The following is a 15,856-nucleotide window of genomic DNA, read 5'->3' as shown; positions in this document are numbered from 1 at the left end:
GTCGGGTGCGGTACAGAACGCTTGTCGGCAAGGAGACGACCCGCCTCTACCAGCGGGGAGTGTATCAACCGCGTGTTAACTGGTCACGAAGAAGCTGCTGCCTTTCCTAGGATTCCCCTACTCTTGGGAAGGGACCCTCATATTCACATCCTATCCAATGTTTAGAGCAAGTTTATTATCCTGATCACTGCTCATTCTTTTTCTATTCTTTTATAGGTCCCCTTCCATACAAGGACATTTCTTCTTGACCTTTCGAATTACTTTAGGTTTGGGCTTGGCTTGGTTTTGTTTTAGATCAGGAGTGCCATTTTCAGTGTGTGGGGGCAGGGTAATACGTCTTTTCTGGGGTTTGTTCCACGCTGATCTCAGAATCTTCTTCTGGGATTGTTTGGGATTGTTTTTAATCATAGAGTAGGCTAGGCATTCTATTAAATTTAAAATATAGTGAATTGGCCAGCGTTCGGAAACAAATCCAATTTCTAGCACAGACAAAACCAAGCATAGCCCCCACCTCTTTCTTAAAATAGCAGCAGAAAAGAAACGCACTAAAAAACAGCTCCAGCGATCAAAGGACGCGAGCATCCAACCGAAGGCTTTTAAACAGTTTGAGGAGACGGGCAGTGAGATGCATTGCGTGTTCCGAAGCAGGAAAGCCCCCAGTTTCGGGGACTCCTGCTTCCTAAGTAACCCCGCTGTCTGAAGCCCTAGCAGCAAGGACGCCTTGAACCGGGCAATCCTATGCGTGCCCAGACCAATACCGGTCTCGCCGAGTTCCGGGGCATGAAGTCTAGGATACGCTTAGACCTGCTCGCATCCTAGAGTGGTGAGCTGTGCTGGATCTTGCCTTAAATTCCTATGTTTAACTTAGATGTCGCCCAGAGTCATAAGTTGGCCAGCTTTATAAAGGTGCTAAGTCAAGTATTGTCTCTTGGTTTAAGCTGCTTTCTTCCACTACTTCGGAATGCCAGGCTTCCCCCGCAGGGACACTAGCCAACTTTTCGACGAAACGCAGCAGCCCCTCCCTCGCCTTCTGCTCGCTGCCATTCCCCCTAAACTTGCAAGACACATTTGGGTACCGTCAGCGATGGACTGATTCCCCTTAGTATTAAGGAAATATGTGTTATGTCGCCTGTTCATAAAAGCTCTCTGGTCATCTCTCCGGCAAATGTTTTCTAAAACCGTAAGAGAGAGAGAATTAAAAAAAAATATCTGACAACTGACCAAAAGAAATACATTTCTGTGGCAGAATCTCATCTAAATTCACACCTTGTTCTCCTTCATCAATTTTATGCACGTTTCCCCAATGGTTTCCCAGAGAACCCCAGCGGGAGGAACGACTTACTCCTAAGGAGGAGAGGAATGCAATCTTAATTTTTTTTTTCAGTTGCAGCTGGAGAGGTTTTTAGTATATGCTTAATTGCTTCAATGCTTTCGATATTTTTTTTGTATGCTTTCCTGTAAATAAGACCCTTTCAACCCAGCAGGAGATGCTTCTGGATAAACAGGCATAGAAGTGTCTAATTTTGTTGGACCACTCATTCTGGTTTTAGTAAGATGGACAGTGCAAGTCTACTCCGTTCCAAGTAGTTGAACAGCACTAATTCCCAGATGAGTATTGGTTGAGTCTTATGTCTCTCATATAACTTCTTGAGCATTGCAAAACAATGCTCTAATAATCTTACATAATGTAACTATCCTGAATGTTTTATTACGTAATGATTCTCAGATAACCTAAACGATTGTGTAGCTACTATAAGGTCTGGAACATTTGCATTATAAGCGAGATTTTGCTGGTCTGTGACCGAACAAAATTTGATTTGATTTATAAGCGAGATCTTCTGGGCTGCGCACAAGTGTGGTTAGGGATGATTGGTCTTCAAGTATCGCGCATTACGGCTCTCAAATCTCATTTCAGCAGGGGTGGGGATGAGTAGAATAAAACCCAGTGGGGATTATTCATGGGGCCAATCTTTCTTCTGCCAAAGAAGCACACACATTCAGAAACGTTATTCTCATTATCCTCATATTCTTACTTCTCATCTCTCACAAGTGATGCTTCCCTTGATAATCAGCCAAGGTAGAAAAGGCGTAGAAAATACTTCGAAAAATTATTTAAATTACAACCATCTTCTTCAGGGAGAAAGAGTAGTGGAGTATAAAGATAATCTTGCTTTAAAGCGCTCTTTCTAGATGCAAGTTCCAGATCCAAGTATAATCCCACCGAATCCGCGCACTTAGAGGCATCCGACTAAATGCCCTTGTAAATCTGTAAACACGTTCAAAGCGCGGGGATTGATTTTAGCGTTTGGAACCTGAAAAGCGGTCTGTAAAGCGATTAAACTAAGCCGGCAATTTAAGGGACAGAAGATGCCTTAAAGGAGAGGAAGACAGGATAGCTCCCGCTCTCGCACCCTCTTCTTGCCTTTCATCTCTGGCCTTGGCACTGGGGACTTGGTCATCCCCCTTCAGCATCTCGGGGGCCCGCTGCGGCTCGACTCCCCTCCCCTCTCTTCCCTTCCCTCCCTCCTCCGAGGCTGTCCAGGGCGCTTGGCCCTCAGGCAGGGCAGACCCCTGGCTTTCTTCGCAGATGGGGTTGGGAGAGGGGGCGGGCGCGCTTCAGCCGGCCAGCCCAGCCACCAATCCGCTTGGTTTCGCGCCGGATCAAGCGCCCTTTGCCAGGTACTCCCCGCCCCTCGCAGTGCCTCCCCCCCGCGTCAGCATCCCAAGCCCCCCGCGCTCCAAGCAGCGTCACTCTTATAATAGGCTGTTGTCTGGAGCGGCGGTGGGGTGGAGAAAGAAGCTGCTCCTTCGAGGCCGCGCCTTCGAGCAAGCCGAGGCTGCAGACTTCCCTGCTTGGCCTTCCGACGCGGGAAGAGCGGCGGCGTCGGCAACAGCAGCGGAGCCCAGCTGGTGGCAGGCAATCGGTGGAGATCCCGGAGCATTAGCAGAAGGACCAGCGCCCCACAGCAGCGAGGATGGCCCCGGCCTGCCCGAGGCCTCCGAATATCCGGGCCGAAACGCCAGACGGAAGGCTGCTCTGAGTTTGGAGTAGCGGAGCTGAATTGGCGGAGGGAAGGGAATTTTCCCACCAGGAACAATGCAGCACCCCCTGGACCTGGGCGCCGCCGCCGCCCACTATTTCCCCGCAGACCCCTTCGTCGACCACCGGTCGCATCGCTATCGGAGCTTTATGATCGAGGAGATCCTGACGGATCACCCGGATGCGAAGAGCGCGGCACCAGCCGGGGAGCTGCTCAAATTTGGCGTGAAGGCTCTACTCTCGGCCCGACCCTACCACAACCCCTTAGGTAGGTCTTTCTTCTCTTGTGCGAGGTCTCTTTTGGTGGAGGAGGGGGGGTACGTGGACGGGGGGGGGCGGTTTAGAGCCCGGTATTCTTGGAGGGAGGGGGCTAAGACGGAAATCAATCCTTGGAAATCCTCACAAGGGCTTGCGGGAAGGAATATTCGCCCCCCAGCCAGCCGTTCCTTTCCCTCCGCTCTGAAATCAGAGATTTGGCTCCCATTGATTTCGAGAGGAACCGCGGCTCCCTTCCCTCCCTCCACCCCCCCCCCTCATGTAGCCTGCCTTTGGGGTGTCGCCCGGAGCTTATCCTCTCTGACGCTGCAGAAGGAAGACCCCCTCTTTTCAGGCGACCCTCCAACTCAACAGAAAGGGCTGGCTGCAGCTCCGATCCTGCAGTCACCTGCGAGTTGCTCCTGTGGACAGATGAGGGTCTTTCGTGCTCAGAGTTGCTGGGGCGGAGGGCCCTGTGACACCCCCATGCGACTGCTTAGTTAAGGCTGCCGCGGTGGGACAGGCACACAAGCACAGAGTGATTCCCTCTAAAATCGAGTGGTAAATACGTTTAGTGGGTTTAAAGGAGGACGGGCTTATTTCCTTAGAGCATTCTCTTTTCCTTACAGAGTAATATTTTCCTTCCCAATGATTCAGGGCCCTTGGAAAATCTCAACTCTTTCCCGGCCTTTCATCCCCGCCTTAAAAATTATGCTTCAGGCTAGTTCTGCTCGGAGCAATGCAATAACGGTGGTCCTGCATAATATTATTCTGGTCTCCAACTTAATACATTCGGGAAAGGACGGCGGGTCCAAGCTGACAGCTTTGTCCAGCCTTGCGTTTCTTCAGTGGGCAGAGGAAAGGCTAAAAAGCAAAACAGGGAGAAAGCTTGTAGAAGTCCAGGGCCTCCAGCCCAGCTGGGGAGTGGGAAGCGGTGAGGTGGATTTGGGGAGAAGCTCCGCCAGACTTTCTTCAGGTGCAGCTTCGAGGGGGCCGGACTGGGACGCGAAGCTGAGCGAGGCTCACCACCCCTCAAGCCGCGCCTCGCTGATCCGGACCCGCAGAGGGAAGAGGTCCCTGTCCCCACTGCACACTGGAGCAGCGGCTGGGATCGGAAGGGCTGAGGAGGCGGGGGCAGGCGAAGGACCCAGCCCCCATCTGCACCTTTTGAGAGGCCCAGGCCTTCCTGGTCCAGTCCTCGCAGGGAGCCCTCGTTGGCCGCCTCTCTGCTTCGGACCTTCCCAGCTTGCTGTTGGGCATGAAGAAGGAGGCCCCCAGGGGCCTGCTGAGGGACTGGAGGAGCCCTCCGGGGGGCGGCCCTGATTTAGGCCCAACTAGGCCGTTTCCTCAAGAGTGATCGGTGGGCCGGAGGCTTGGAGCCAGGGGGCCGAGAGAGAGTGAGTGAGAAGGGAGGATCTGTTTCTGGCCGCTGCACTCCCTCCCGCGCCCCGGGTCTCCCTGGTGCCTTGGGAAAGCGCAAGAGACCTTGGCAGAGGGCTCCACCCAGCTGGGTGCCCTTGGATGCCAGTTCCTTGCCACCTGGTTCTCCCTGGCGTCCGCGCCGCTAAACGGCGCCTCGACGAGAAACCGGGAGCCCAAGGATGCCTGATCCGTTCGCTTGGGCTGGAAGTCTGGGGTGAGCCTGAGAAGCGGCAATGATGGGGTTCCTCCCCGCCCTCCATTCGGGTGGGAGGCAGGCTCAGATCCAGGATCCGTGTGCTGAGAACGACGACCGGCTTGACTTCGGTGGGCTCGCTCTCCGTAGGGGCCCTGCAAGCTTAAATCTCCGGAGGGCGCCGAAGCCGGCGAGAGACGAGGGCCGCTGCAGAGCCGGCTGAGATCGATCAGCCTTGGTTGGAACCCGGCTCTTTTCACTGGGCTTAGAAAGTGAAATCCAAGCCAGCCGGTGTCCAAGACTTAGTTCTGGGGAGTCGCTGGGGAGGGAACTTTGTTTTATTTTGTTCTGTTCTCGATTGGAGTTAACGACCCTGCAACAGCGGCGAATCGGCCCCTACCCTTGAGGGTGCTGCTTACCAGGAAATCGTTTTAGGTTGGTGGGGCAGGAGGAAGGAGCGCGCGGTGGAGGAAATGCAGTGATTTTCCTTTCGCCGGATTGTACTTGGATCGAGGACAGTGAGAGGAACCGGAGCGTAAAACATGCGAAGACCTCGGTGCCTCTTCAGATGAAGGGCCATTTCTTCACTACTGATACGTGTAGTGCCGTACTGTCCCCATATCGGCAATAAGGACAGTGCTAGATCGCCATAAGGATGGCTCAGGGACATGATTAGCACAACACAAGCAAGAAAGTGACTAGTCACTGGAAGGAATTCCATGCTTTATCATTCTGCTTTATCATTGTGAAAATATCACCACCCGCGATATTTAGGCCTAACTTGATGCAAATAGGTGGTGACTGTAAGATAAACATTCTGCCTCGGAGAGCATTTCTGGAGGGCCAGGACCTTCCTGCTTTGGGCTACGCTTTACGCAGGACTTATTTTCTCTTATTTCTCCGTAGCCCTCCCCAACCTGGTGCCCTCCAGAAGTGTCCAAATACCACTCTCCACCCTCCCTTTTAGAAGGTGGGAGCAGACCCTCCCGAATGTATACTTGCAGGCGCAGTGCCTGGCTTGGGTGCCACCAGCCAGGACAGAGCCTTGCAAAACTTATCCACCCTGCCTTTATGTCAAAACGAAAGGTGCTGGTTATTAGCGGCAAAGCACCGTGGCCTGCAGGGTAGCCCTGCTTAAGCCCCGCAAGTTTTACTGCTAAGGAGGGACTGGATTGATAGCCAAAGGCAAGGAATGCGGCCCTGGGAGGAAGAATCGCTGTAAACTGATTTCAGCAATGAAGGCAGAAAGATTGTGGGTCTACAGGGAGGTTCTCCGGCTCTCTATCGATTAATCAATGGCAAAAATCCAGAGCGGAAATTCCGGAGCAAGACATTAGCAGATTTTGCCACTGGAACAATTCCGGCGGGATCTCTGCTCCGTTTTACATGCCCCACTAATTTACTGTTGTCAACTTGAGTATCGCCTTTCAGAAGTCTTCAGAGGAAGTAAAATGGCCATATTTCCGTGAAATGATTTAAGCTCTGTCTGTTCTTTAAGATGTATCTCCAAGAAGGCTGAGGTTAGGATTGGAATTTGCCTGGATAAGGAAGGGAATAACTTTCGGAACTAGGATTCACAAATTAATGTTTCTAAGCTGGAGACGGAATACTTGTTCAAAGCTTTCCTAGGGGCTTCTTGACCAGATAAACAGACCTTAAAACAATAAGCACTTCGGAGTTCGCCTTTGAAAAAAAAGAAAGAAAATAGACATGGATTGGATGTTTCCACGATCATTCCTCTCCTCCCAACTTCCAAAAGATGTAAATGATTCTGGGTTATTGTTTCCTTGCCTTTTATTACTGTTGGCTCAGTAAGATACCGAAGCTAACATGTCTTCTTCCGTCTCTGAAGTCTGGGGGGAATTCCTCAAGTTCAGTTCTGTGGGATTTGCTTCTGTATAAACAGACTCAGTACTAAGTAATGGAGCAAGAGAGTTCAGACTGGATGCGTTCCAAGTCCCAGCAATTTTAATAGGTATGATTTAAATGCTCATAAAACTGAACTGAATTAGAACTAAGTAGATTTATTTATTTATTTATTTATTATGTTTGACCCAAGTAGGAAACGTGGTTTAATGCAATAATATAGTTTTGAGTCTCTTTAGCATGCAGTATGCATATGTTCAGAAGTACGGCTATATCTGTTTTCAGTTGCACTTCACCTGAATGAAAAAGTGTACACTTGCATGCTCTGACAGATTTACTTTTTATATCCTGTTACATCCAAAAGCAATTTAATTAACCCAAAGATCACAGTACAGCTCTGTTGATTTCTAAATTTGCCTATATAATTGAATTAAATATTAACCTTAAAAAGCAGCCAAAAAGTTTCGAAATTGGGCTGTATATCATTTTCTTATATTTCTTATGTGTTCTGTAGTAGAAAGATTTATGCTTCACTTTAAAAGTTAATACTTAAAGGCTGCATATTTAGTTGTAGAAGAAAATAAGTGATTATCCATTTTCCACATGTATTATGGAAAAGTAAATTCTAGTAAATACAAATTTAATTTTGCCTAATTTTATTTTTGCCTAATTAAAAAAAAATAAGCACATTAATTGCATTTTTTGAAAATTACTTTGGTACTTTTTAGCAGCAGTGCTGCTTGCTTGCTTTCCAAATATAAAAACTGATCTGTTGCTTCCCAGACCAAAGGAAAGAAGAAGAAAGAATTCCATGATTTCTTAATAAAATAATACCTTTAAATAAGCCAATATTGACCGCTGTCTTAATGCCTCACAGACGTACTTCAAACCCCTTAAACCTCAACAAAAACAGCAAATTCCATACTGGAAATAACTGGGTTCCCCTGACGTCATAGGGGCTTATTTGCAACTCTGGAAGGGTACCATTAATTCCCATAATCAATGGAAAATTCACTATTGATTTACGACGGAAGGGCCCCCTTGAAGTAAGTCGCTGCTGGTTTCCTTGGAACTGCTTCCAGCCAAGAGGCCTGGATCGCAGCTTAGATCCTCGAAACTTGGGTCGAGCAGCATCCATAGGTTTGCGCTGTAGAAAGCTCTCTCCCTTCCCACCACCTTCCAGAAGCAGCGCCTCCCATCCCCGAAGAGCTCGCAAGGGGGCTCCGCTCGCCTCCATCCCAGAGCCCCTCCAGTTTAACCCCAGAACTCAAGGGGGCTGTTTTCCAGGGGCTGCTTTGGCCTCTGGGTTCCGGCAGCTCTGATCACCGACGGAACGAGCGCAGGGTTTTGCTGGCCGTGAGCACTTTTCTGCAGCCAACCCTGTTTCCTCAGAAAGAGGCCCCTTCCTTCCTTCCTTCCTTCCTTCCTTCCTTCCTTCCTTCCTTCCTTCCTTCCTTCCTTCCTTCCATTATTATTATTATTATTATTATTATTTTTTTTTTTCCTCGCATTTTTTCACCGCCCATCTCGCCACAGCGACTCTCGCAAGGCTAGCTCCCAAGTCAAGAGCTTTAGAGGGTGGCGCTTGCAGCTTTGGGAACCCCCTTCCACCTGATATCAGCCTTTCTCAGTGGGACGGACTAAATGTTCCATCATCCTCGTGCCGATGGAGATTGGGGGCGGTGGGTAGAGACGCCCAGGGCATCCGAAGGCACCAGATTAGGGATGGCTAGCCAAGAAAGGCACCGCGGGGTTGGATTTTTATCGCCGTTCCGAGTTTCTTTCCTGCAGGGTAGCCCTTAAACCTGAAGGTAGAACCTGAATGAATGAGCGAGTGAGTGAGTGTCTGTGTGTGAAATGTCTTTCCTTGGACTTCTGCCTGGGCGTTGTGGGATCAAAAGGGAAGCTACCCCCGGGAGCGTCCTGCCGAAAGGCGGCTCGAATCGAGGTGGCACTTTTTTACCCGGTCAGAGGTTCCCATTAGCCAGTCACAGCAAACCCAAGCCAAGCTCAACACGAAAAGCCCCCATCCGTCAGTCTGCCCCAACCGGCGCCCTCCAGATGTATTGGGCTCCTGTCATTGGCCCCTCTAGTTGGGGACAATGGCTGCCATAGTCCGTATCATCCAGAAAGTGCGGTCCCGCAGAAAGAAGGCTGGTGCCTTTATCTCTTTCTCCCCCCCACCCCGGTTTTTTAAGGTGCCGCCAGACCCCCGGGTGAATGCAGGCGGCTGAGAATGGGGGTCTGGCCCAGAGAGCAAAGGCGGTGCTTCAGCACGCCGGATGCTCCTTCTCCCAGGCCTTGGCCGCCTTTCTGGGGGCCCCACTCGAGAAACAGGAGGCTGGTGAAGGCAGCGCTGGGGTCCCACGGCCTTGTAGCTCTCAGAACAGCAGGCAGCGTCCGCCGTCCCTGAAGAGCTCCGAGCAGAGAGACACGGACGCTACATTTTGTCCCGGCCCCACGTACAGGGTTTTACATGCCTTACACACACCAGCTCTAGGGGTGGGGTTTTATCTATTTTTGCCCAGCGTGTATCCCGCGTGTCATCCCCTCTTTCCTTCTGCTTTTCTCTCTTCCCAGCAGTTCTGAAGGCGGAGCAGGCGGCAGTCTTCAAGTTCCCGCTGGCGCCGCTGGGCTGCTCGGGTCTGAGCTCGGCGCTGTTGGCGGCCGGCTCCAGCCTCCAAGGCGGCTCCGGGCCCCCGCACCTGCCGCTGGAGCTACACCTCCGCGGGAAGTTGGAGTCGGGAGCCCCCGAGGGGGGCAGTAAATCCAAGAAAGGCCGTCGGAGCCGCACGGTTTTCACTGAACTGCAGCTTATGGGCCTGGAGAAGCGCTTCGAAAAGCAGAAGTACCTCTCCACGCCCGACAGGTGGGCATCACCAGGAGGTCAGCCTCCCGCGGGCGGCGGGGGTTTACTGTGGGGATGCGCGGGCTCGCAGGAGAGAGATAAGGGTGTGACGTCGGACAGAGATTTCCTCAAATCTGCAAGAGGAGGGTCGCGGGGGAGGGGTGCGTGGATGCGACCCATCTGCCTGCTGGTGGTCCAGTAGCCTATCGGGGAAGGGGTATGTATGCGTGGGTATCCGCCCTTTCTTCCGACCAGGGAATCCCAAGCGGAAACCGTCCTTTTCGGGCCTTCTCCCGCATTTGGGGGAGAGCGGGGGGACGGGGGACGGGGGACGGGGGGGCAGAAGGACTCGCGTTCCTCAAAAGTGTGACCAGAAGCAAAGGTGTTCTCTCTCTCTCACACACACCCCACTCTTGGGATCTTAAGCTAGGCCGGATCACCATTCCCTGAGCAAAGAAGCGCCGGGAGCTGCGTCTCAAACTACAACCGGTGCTCAGCTGCTCTCGGTCGCGCCTTTCCTGGAAGCTAGCCGGCCTCGCGGAGCTGCTCCGGCGCTTCTTTGCCGGGCTTTGGCGCGAAGGAGAGCTGAGTGCTGCCGGGCCTTCAGTGCGCCAGACTCTTATTGAGAGTCGTCTGAGGGAGGGAGGGGAGCCAAGCAGAACGGATCTGCCAGAACAGCAATCGATCAATGCAGCCTTCTCTTCCCTGCAGGATAGACCTGGCGGAATCCCTGGGCCTGAGTCAGTTGCAGGTGAAAACCTGGTACCAAAATAGAAGAATGAAATGGAAGAAAATAGTAAGTGTGCCATCCTGATGTTCAGATTATGAATCAACATTGTCTGACCAGAAGTGTTGAGGCCACAGCTCATCCCAGCAAAAGGCAGCCCTGTCTGCTCTGGCTGGGGATGATGGGAGTTGCGGTCTAACGTACTTGAAGGGCAGCGGATGGGGGAAAGCTTCTTCCTAAGGAGTTTGTTGGTCTGCAGCTAACCCGGTGTTGTTCTTCGCATTCAGGGAAAATTCCTGGGTTGAAATGCAAGGTCTGTACTGGGGGTGTTTAATCTGCTTCCCTCAAAGTGCTGCACAGCATTTAGAGCAGCCTTTTTCAACCTTCTGGCCCTGGAGGAGCCCTTGAAATATTTTTCAGGCCTCGGGGAACCCCTGCATATTCAGGCTCAAATATAGGCCAGAAGTTACAAAATGATTATATTCATTTCAGGTGTAGGCCTGTATGTATGCGTTAACGGTGTTCTTAAACTAAAACTAAAAAATAAAGAATGAAACTTACCCCTTTAATGTGAAGTTGCCTAAAAATTATTTGAAATAATTTTTTAAATCATAATCTTCCAGGGAACTCCTAGTGACTGCTCTGGTTGAGAAACCCTGATTTAGAGAGTAGAAGCTGATTTTCCAAGCAGTACTCTGGAGGAGGAAAGGCTGCCATCTTCCTTATCCAGCATTTCCTGAGCCTGAACCTATGCTCCCATTGTTTAAAATTAGTCACTCATAGCCCATTTGCTCCAAGTGAAGCTATTGTTTATTTGCCCCAGTTTCTAATCCAATCCATGTGGAAGTGAACTTGGTTGAAGGAAGTCAGATTTGTCACATTCAAGATGACGTTGCTTAAGCTTATTATTCCCCAACCTTTTACACTGAACAGGATGGGAAAACACCAGAAAATGGGAGAGGCAAACAGGAGGAGGAAAATAAGGTGCCAGTGGCCACGGGGACCGAGGCTCCATTTCAAGAAAGCTCCTGGCCACAAGATTTAGTGGGGAAAAACATGCAGTGATGGGTTTTTTTAGCTTTGGGTCAGGCAGCTTTTCTCAACCTAGGCAACTTTAAGATAGGTGGACTTCAACTCCCAGAATTCCCCAGCCAGCATAGAGTTCTGGGAGTTGAAGTCCACCTATCTTAAAGTTGCCAAGGTTGAGAAATACTGGTTTGGGGTGTTGTCAGAACCCAGCCAACCGTGCCCCCCATTGGGGGAGAGGGGAGGTAATATAAATCAAACAAACAAACAGATAAATAAATCCAACAGGAGAAGCCGTTCTCCACCTCAAGACGCATTGCTGGGAAGAGGCTGCCCAGCTGGGTATTTGCTTTGAAGCTCGAGTTCAACCCATAGGAAGCTTCCCCGCAAAGGCCCGCAGACAGAAATAAGAGCCAGGCGGCTGGTTGACCTGCTGCCCAGCTCCAGGCAGCTCTAATGTCTTTGCTTTGGCCGCGATTGCTGGAGGGCGATTTTGAGCTTCCCTACCGTCTCAGCAAGGCTTCTGTCTCGCCTCCCCCTCCTCCCCAGCGTTACTATCGTAATGATTGGGTCTGGGCTAAGTCAGACCTTTGCTTTGCTTCCCTTTGTTACCTTCAGACGGTGGATTTCTTCCAGGTTTTGCAAGGCGGAGGCCTTGAGTCTCCCACCAAGCCCAAAGGTCGCCCGAAAAAAAACTCCATCCCCACCAGCGAGCAACTGACCGAGCAAGAGCGAGCCCGGGAAGCTGAGAAGCAGCACGCGGAAAACCTCGACTCTCCCTGCCAAACCATCCAGGAGCAATAACGGAGCGCCGCAAGCTAAAGGTCTGGCACCCGGACTGTCGACACTCCGGCCCGGAAGGGTGACTGGGACCTGCGGCCGTCTGGACTGAACTTCAGCCTCGCGCGCCTAAGCGACGAGGCCCCGCCGGCTTGCAATGCTACTCCGTGGATCGCCTGCCTTGGGGGTAGACAGGAGAGGGCCACCGAAGCGAGGGCCGCGCAACCGCGTTCGCGGCCATTTAAATAAGTTGCCACGTGGAAGAAGGAGACGACGACGACGACGACGACCGGGGGGGGGGGGGCTCCGATTCCCAGCTGATTCCGTTGTAGGATTTCCTGGGCGTCCGAGCCCTCCCGCCCTCTCCCTGTGTGCGGACCCAAGGAAAAGCCGCTCCCCCTGGGTGGGCTTGAGGAAGGGTTGGGGCTTCGCCCGTCGCTGTTCTTGGGCTGTTTATGAGCGGGGGAATGTCTCCGAACTTATTCTTCAAACTCATTTTATGACCAGTTTTTATTAATGCGAAGATACTGATTTTATTTCAATAAAGTATTTTATGAATGATAGGGCTGAGGCGTGTTGTGCGTTCGTTTCCTGGGACTGTGCAAAATGCTGTCGTATTCTCCGCAGGCCTCCTCGCGAGGAGGCCCCGCTGCGTTCAGAGGGGCTTTCTCCGAGGTAAGCCTGCGAGAAGCTCGTGTTCTGCAACCAGTCCGATCTCAAAGCTGTTAAGGATCCCGAGGCTTGCCGAGCAGCCGTGAAAGGAAATTTGGCTCAAAGAAGGCGCGCAGCCCGGTGCTCTGATCTGGCATCTTTATCCCCTTCTCAAGCGCCTCAGCAAGAGGCAGCGCTGGGTCAACTTCGTCTGTACCGCTCCGAATCGATTCAGAGCTGGGCCTGGTTAGAATTTGAAAGGGAGGCGGTCAGGAAATCCTAAGGCTATAACTAGACCGGAAGTTAAAAAAAAATCTGGAGAACAACAGTGGCAACCCGCTTTTGCGTCCTTGCCAAGAAAAGCACAGGGACCTGCCCAGGAGGACCCTGAAGGCGCGCTCCACTTGAAAGAGACTTGGCTTTTCTTATAACCCCCCGGGGCTGCGATTCAGCGAACCATCCCACTGATACAACCCCGGAGCAAGATCCAAGCAGCCTACACCAGGTGCAGCTCTGTCCCCACCTTAAAGTTCTGCCCTGAAAATCAGTGAAATCTCACCGATTTGGGAACTTGTCCTTGCCTTCTGCCCCTTGAGCGGAGCAGCTAAGCCTTGAGAGCTCCGCACCCCAAATGGCCTTTAAACGGGAGAATAAAAGCTAACAGCGCCCGCTGTCTTAAGAAGGGGCCACTTCTGGCTTCACTGAAAAACAAGTTCGATATTCAACGAACCTGCTCCTAAATAAATGTGTTTAGGGTAGCATTCATCACGAGAACTCTCTTTCTGAAATCCAAGAAAGTGACTTCCCAGTAAAGAACCCCAGCCCTGAAATCAGTAGGGCAAGTAACTCCTGAGTAAAACTGGATAGGTTTTCCGAATAAGTTTTCCTTGCGCGTTCTGCAACGTCACTCATCTTCTTCCTTATAAAGACAAAGCAGAATCTGCCTCAGGTGGTGCCCTACATTTTAAGTGAAGGTGAGTAAACATCAGCGGTTATCTTCCCACTTTCGTGCACACATTTTGGGCTTTGCTTTTCTCACTTTCACCTACTTGAAAAAAGGGGACTCGGTTGAAACCCGCTTCTTCGTGCTTTGTTCTCAAGCTCTGTCGGGCACACCGCGGCCACTGGCACCAAGTGGCAGGGTCCATAGAGGGTGGAATGCCATTTAGTTGCGGCTTATTGAATAAACTGCAGGTTGGTTGAATTAATATAACAGGGTAAAGCAATGTGTGAATCCGACCCCCCTCAGACTTCAGCACGCCCGCTCGGACGCGGGTCTCCATACCTCCGGATGGGTGATTCTAAGTAGCAGCCGCCGGACCTCCCTCCTAGCAAAGGGCGCGCGGCGGTGGGCTGCGGGCTGCCTGGTTTCGGTTTCTTCTTTCCAGCAGTCCAAGGAACAGAGCAAGGCGCTCCAGCCTTCAAACCTAGGGCCTCATTTGAAGGCGCTCCTTACCTGGCAGGGCCTCACTTGAAGCCTGCGGGAACCCCATTTCCCGTTTAAGGCAGCCTGGGTGGCTTCCTCCTCTTCCTCTCCTTTTGGGTTCTTTGCGGTTTTGTCTAATGCGAAGTTGCGGAAGAGGCGGCAGCCTGTGCAGCGTCTTGTGATCCCCAGCGGGTCGAGGAAAGGGATCACTCTGGGCTTTACCTCCAACAACCCCCCCCCCCTTTTTGATCCCCCAAGGCTCAAACCGAGAAAGGCACAGGGAGTCTTTTTGGGAGGAAGGCAGGACAACCCGAACCGGTAAAACACACACACAAGCAGCTCAGCTGAAACCTTACGTTTCCCTGGAGTAAGTGCCATTGAAAGGGGGCCGCGGGTTGCTTCTCTCGCGAATAGGGATTCTCTGTTTATGCGTGTGAATTCATCCATCTTATAGAAACGGGCCCTTATTTCCAAGTTTGGTATCCAAAGTAAGGTTTGTGCTGCTTCAAGCCAGAGACCAGCGGATTTATCGCGATATAAAAGGGAGACATTTCTGCTAAGCTGGGCGAAAGTTCTCAGTATGCTAAGCCCTCGGGTAAATTTTGAGGTGCTGTTCTTTGGCAGTATGGCCCCCTGAGCAAATAGGGCTTGCTCCCCGAGAGGCAAGAGAGAAGAGAGGTGCCCCTTCGTGGTTCTCGAGACTCCCAGTCAGGGGATTGCGGCGGTTCGCCTTGGAGCGCAGAAAGGGAGAAGGTCCGTCCAAGCGGAAGGGCTGCCTCTTTTCTGCTTCTAACTTCCTGAACTGGGCCCGGCTCGTCCCTGCCCGTGTTTCCCAGCTGTAACTCCCCAACTCGCTAACCCTAGCCCGACAGCCCGCTTGGATGACGGAGAGAGACGAACACCTCACCGTCTCCTCCTCTTTTGCAAAAGTTCAAAATGCCTCCCTCTCGCCAAGTTTGGGAGCACACCAAGGCCCCCATATTCTTCTGGCTACCCCTTGTTATCCCAAACTTCTCCAGTCTGCTGTGTGGACTTCATAACGGCAGCTGGGAATTTTGGGAGTGGAAGTCTAGCATATTCGGAGGAAGTGGAATCCGAGAAGGTTGTGTGAGTTGTTTGCTGCTTTAGTGCAGCCCTGGGCCTGAAGTTTGAGGCTGGCGCAAATTCACCTCCGGGCTAATCTTCCCCATTGAAATCGGTGGGCTTGAAATGTCCTTGGCCGTGTGTCACCTCAGGCACGAGTGCCAGCTGAGCGTGGCTCCCGGCGGACGGGTCCACAATCCCTCCCCCCTCAGCACTCTTTTCCAACAGCAGCCCCGGAACTTCTTCGGAAGCTGGCAAGGCTGTCCGGAGACTGTAGGCAGGCTCGCTGTCTCCGACACCTGAGCCCCTTTTGCATATTGAGAGAAGATGTAGCAGTCCGTCTGGACGGAAATGAAGACTGCTCGGAATGCAGCGGGGAGCGAACATGTGAAGTGGGCTGCAGTTCTTAGCGCTGTCCTTGGAATGGACTCGAAGGCCCGCGGAAATCAGCTCTTCCAGGGTCCCTCGTCTGGACTTGCGTCTAATCCTAAACACGGGTGTTTATTATTTATTTGGGGTATATTCCACCTTAGTTTCGG

The 15,856-nt window shown here is 51.8% G+C and overlaps 1 protein-coding gene across 1 annotated transcript; it reads left to right on the top strand.

Moving 5' to 3' along the window:
- Window positions 1-2,799: 2,799 nt before the first annotated feature.
- On the top strand, window positions 2,800-12,222 carry BARX1 (BARX homeobox 1). Its single transcript, XM_063296433.1, has 4 exons — window positions 2,800-3,308; window positions 9,357-9,645; window positions 10,336-10,420; window positions 12,014-12,222. The coding sequence occupies exons 1-4, from the start codon at window positions 3,098-3,100 to the stop codon at window positions 12,179-12,181; spliced, it is 753 nt and encodes a 250-aa protein (XP_063152503.1). The 5' UTR covers window positions 2,800-3,097; the 3' UTR covers window positions 12,182-12,222.
- Window positions 12,223-15,856: the final 3,634 nt, after the last annotated feature.

Source organism: Candoia aspera, chromosome 2 (genome assembly GCF_035149785.1).
Source record: "Candoia aspera isolate rCanAsp1 chromosome 2, rCanAsp1.hap2, whole genome shotgun sequence".
Taxonomy (NCBI): domain Eukaryota; kingdom Metazoa; phylum Chordata; class Lepidosauria; order Squamata; family Boidae; genus Candoia; species Candoia aspera.
Note: the sequence above shows the minus strand (reverse complement) of the source record. Positions and strands in the feature narration are given on the sequence as shown.

Bases quoted from the DNA above. Each gene is read 5' to 3' on its own strand.
- BARX1 (XM_063296433.1), top strand. From the start codon at position 3,098: ATGCAGCACCCCCTGGACCTGGGCGCCGCCGCCGCCCACTATTTCCCC. The intron at 9,646-10,335 runs GTGGGCATCACC...TCTTCCCTGCAG, and splicing joins TACCTCTCCACGCCCGACAG to GATAGACCTGGCGGAATCCC. The intron at 10,421-12,013 runs GTAAGTGTGCCA...GATTTCTTCCAG, and splicing joins GAATGAAATGGAAGAAAATA to GTTTTGCAAGGCGGAGGCCT.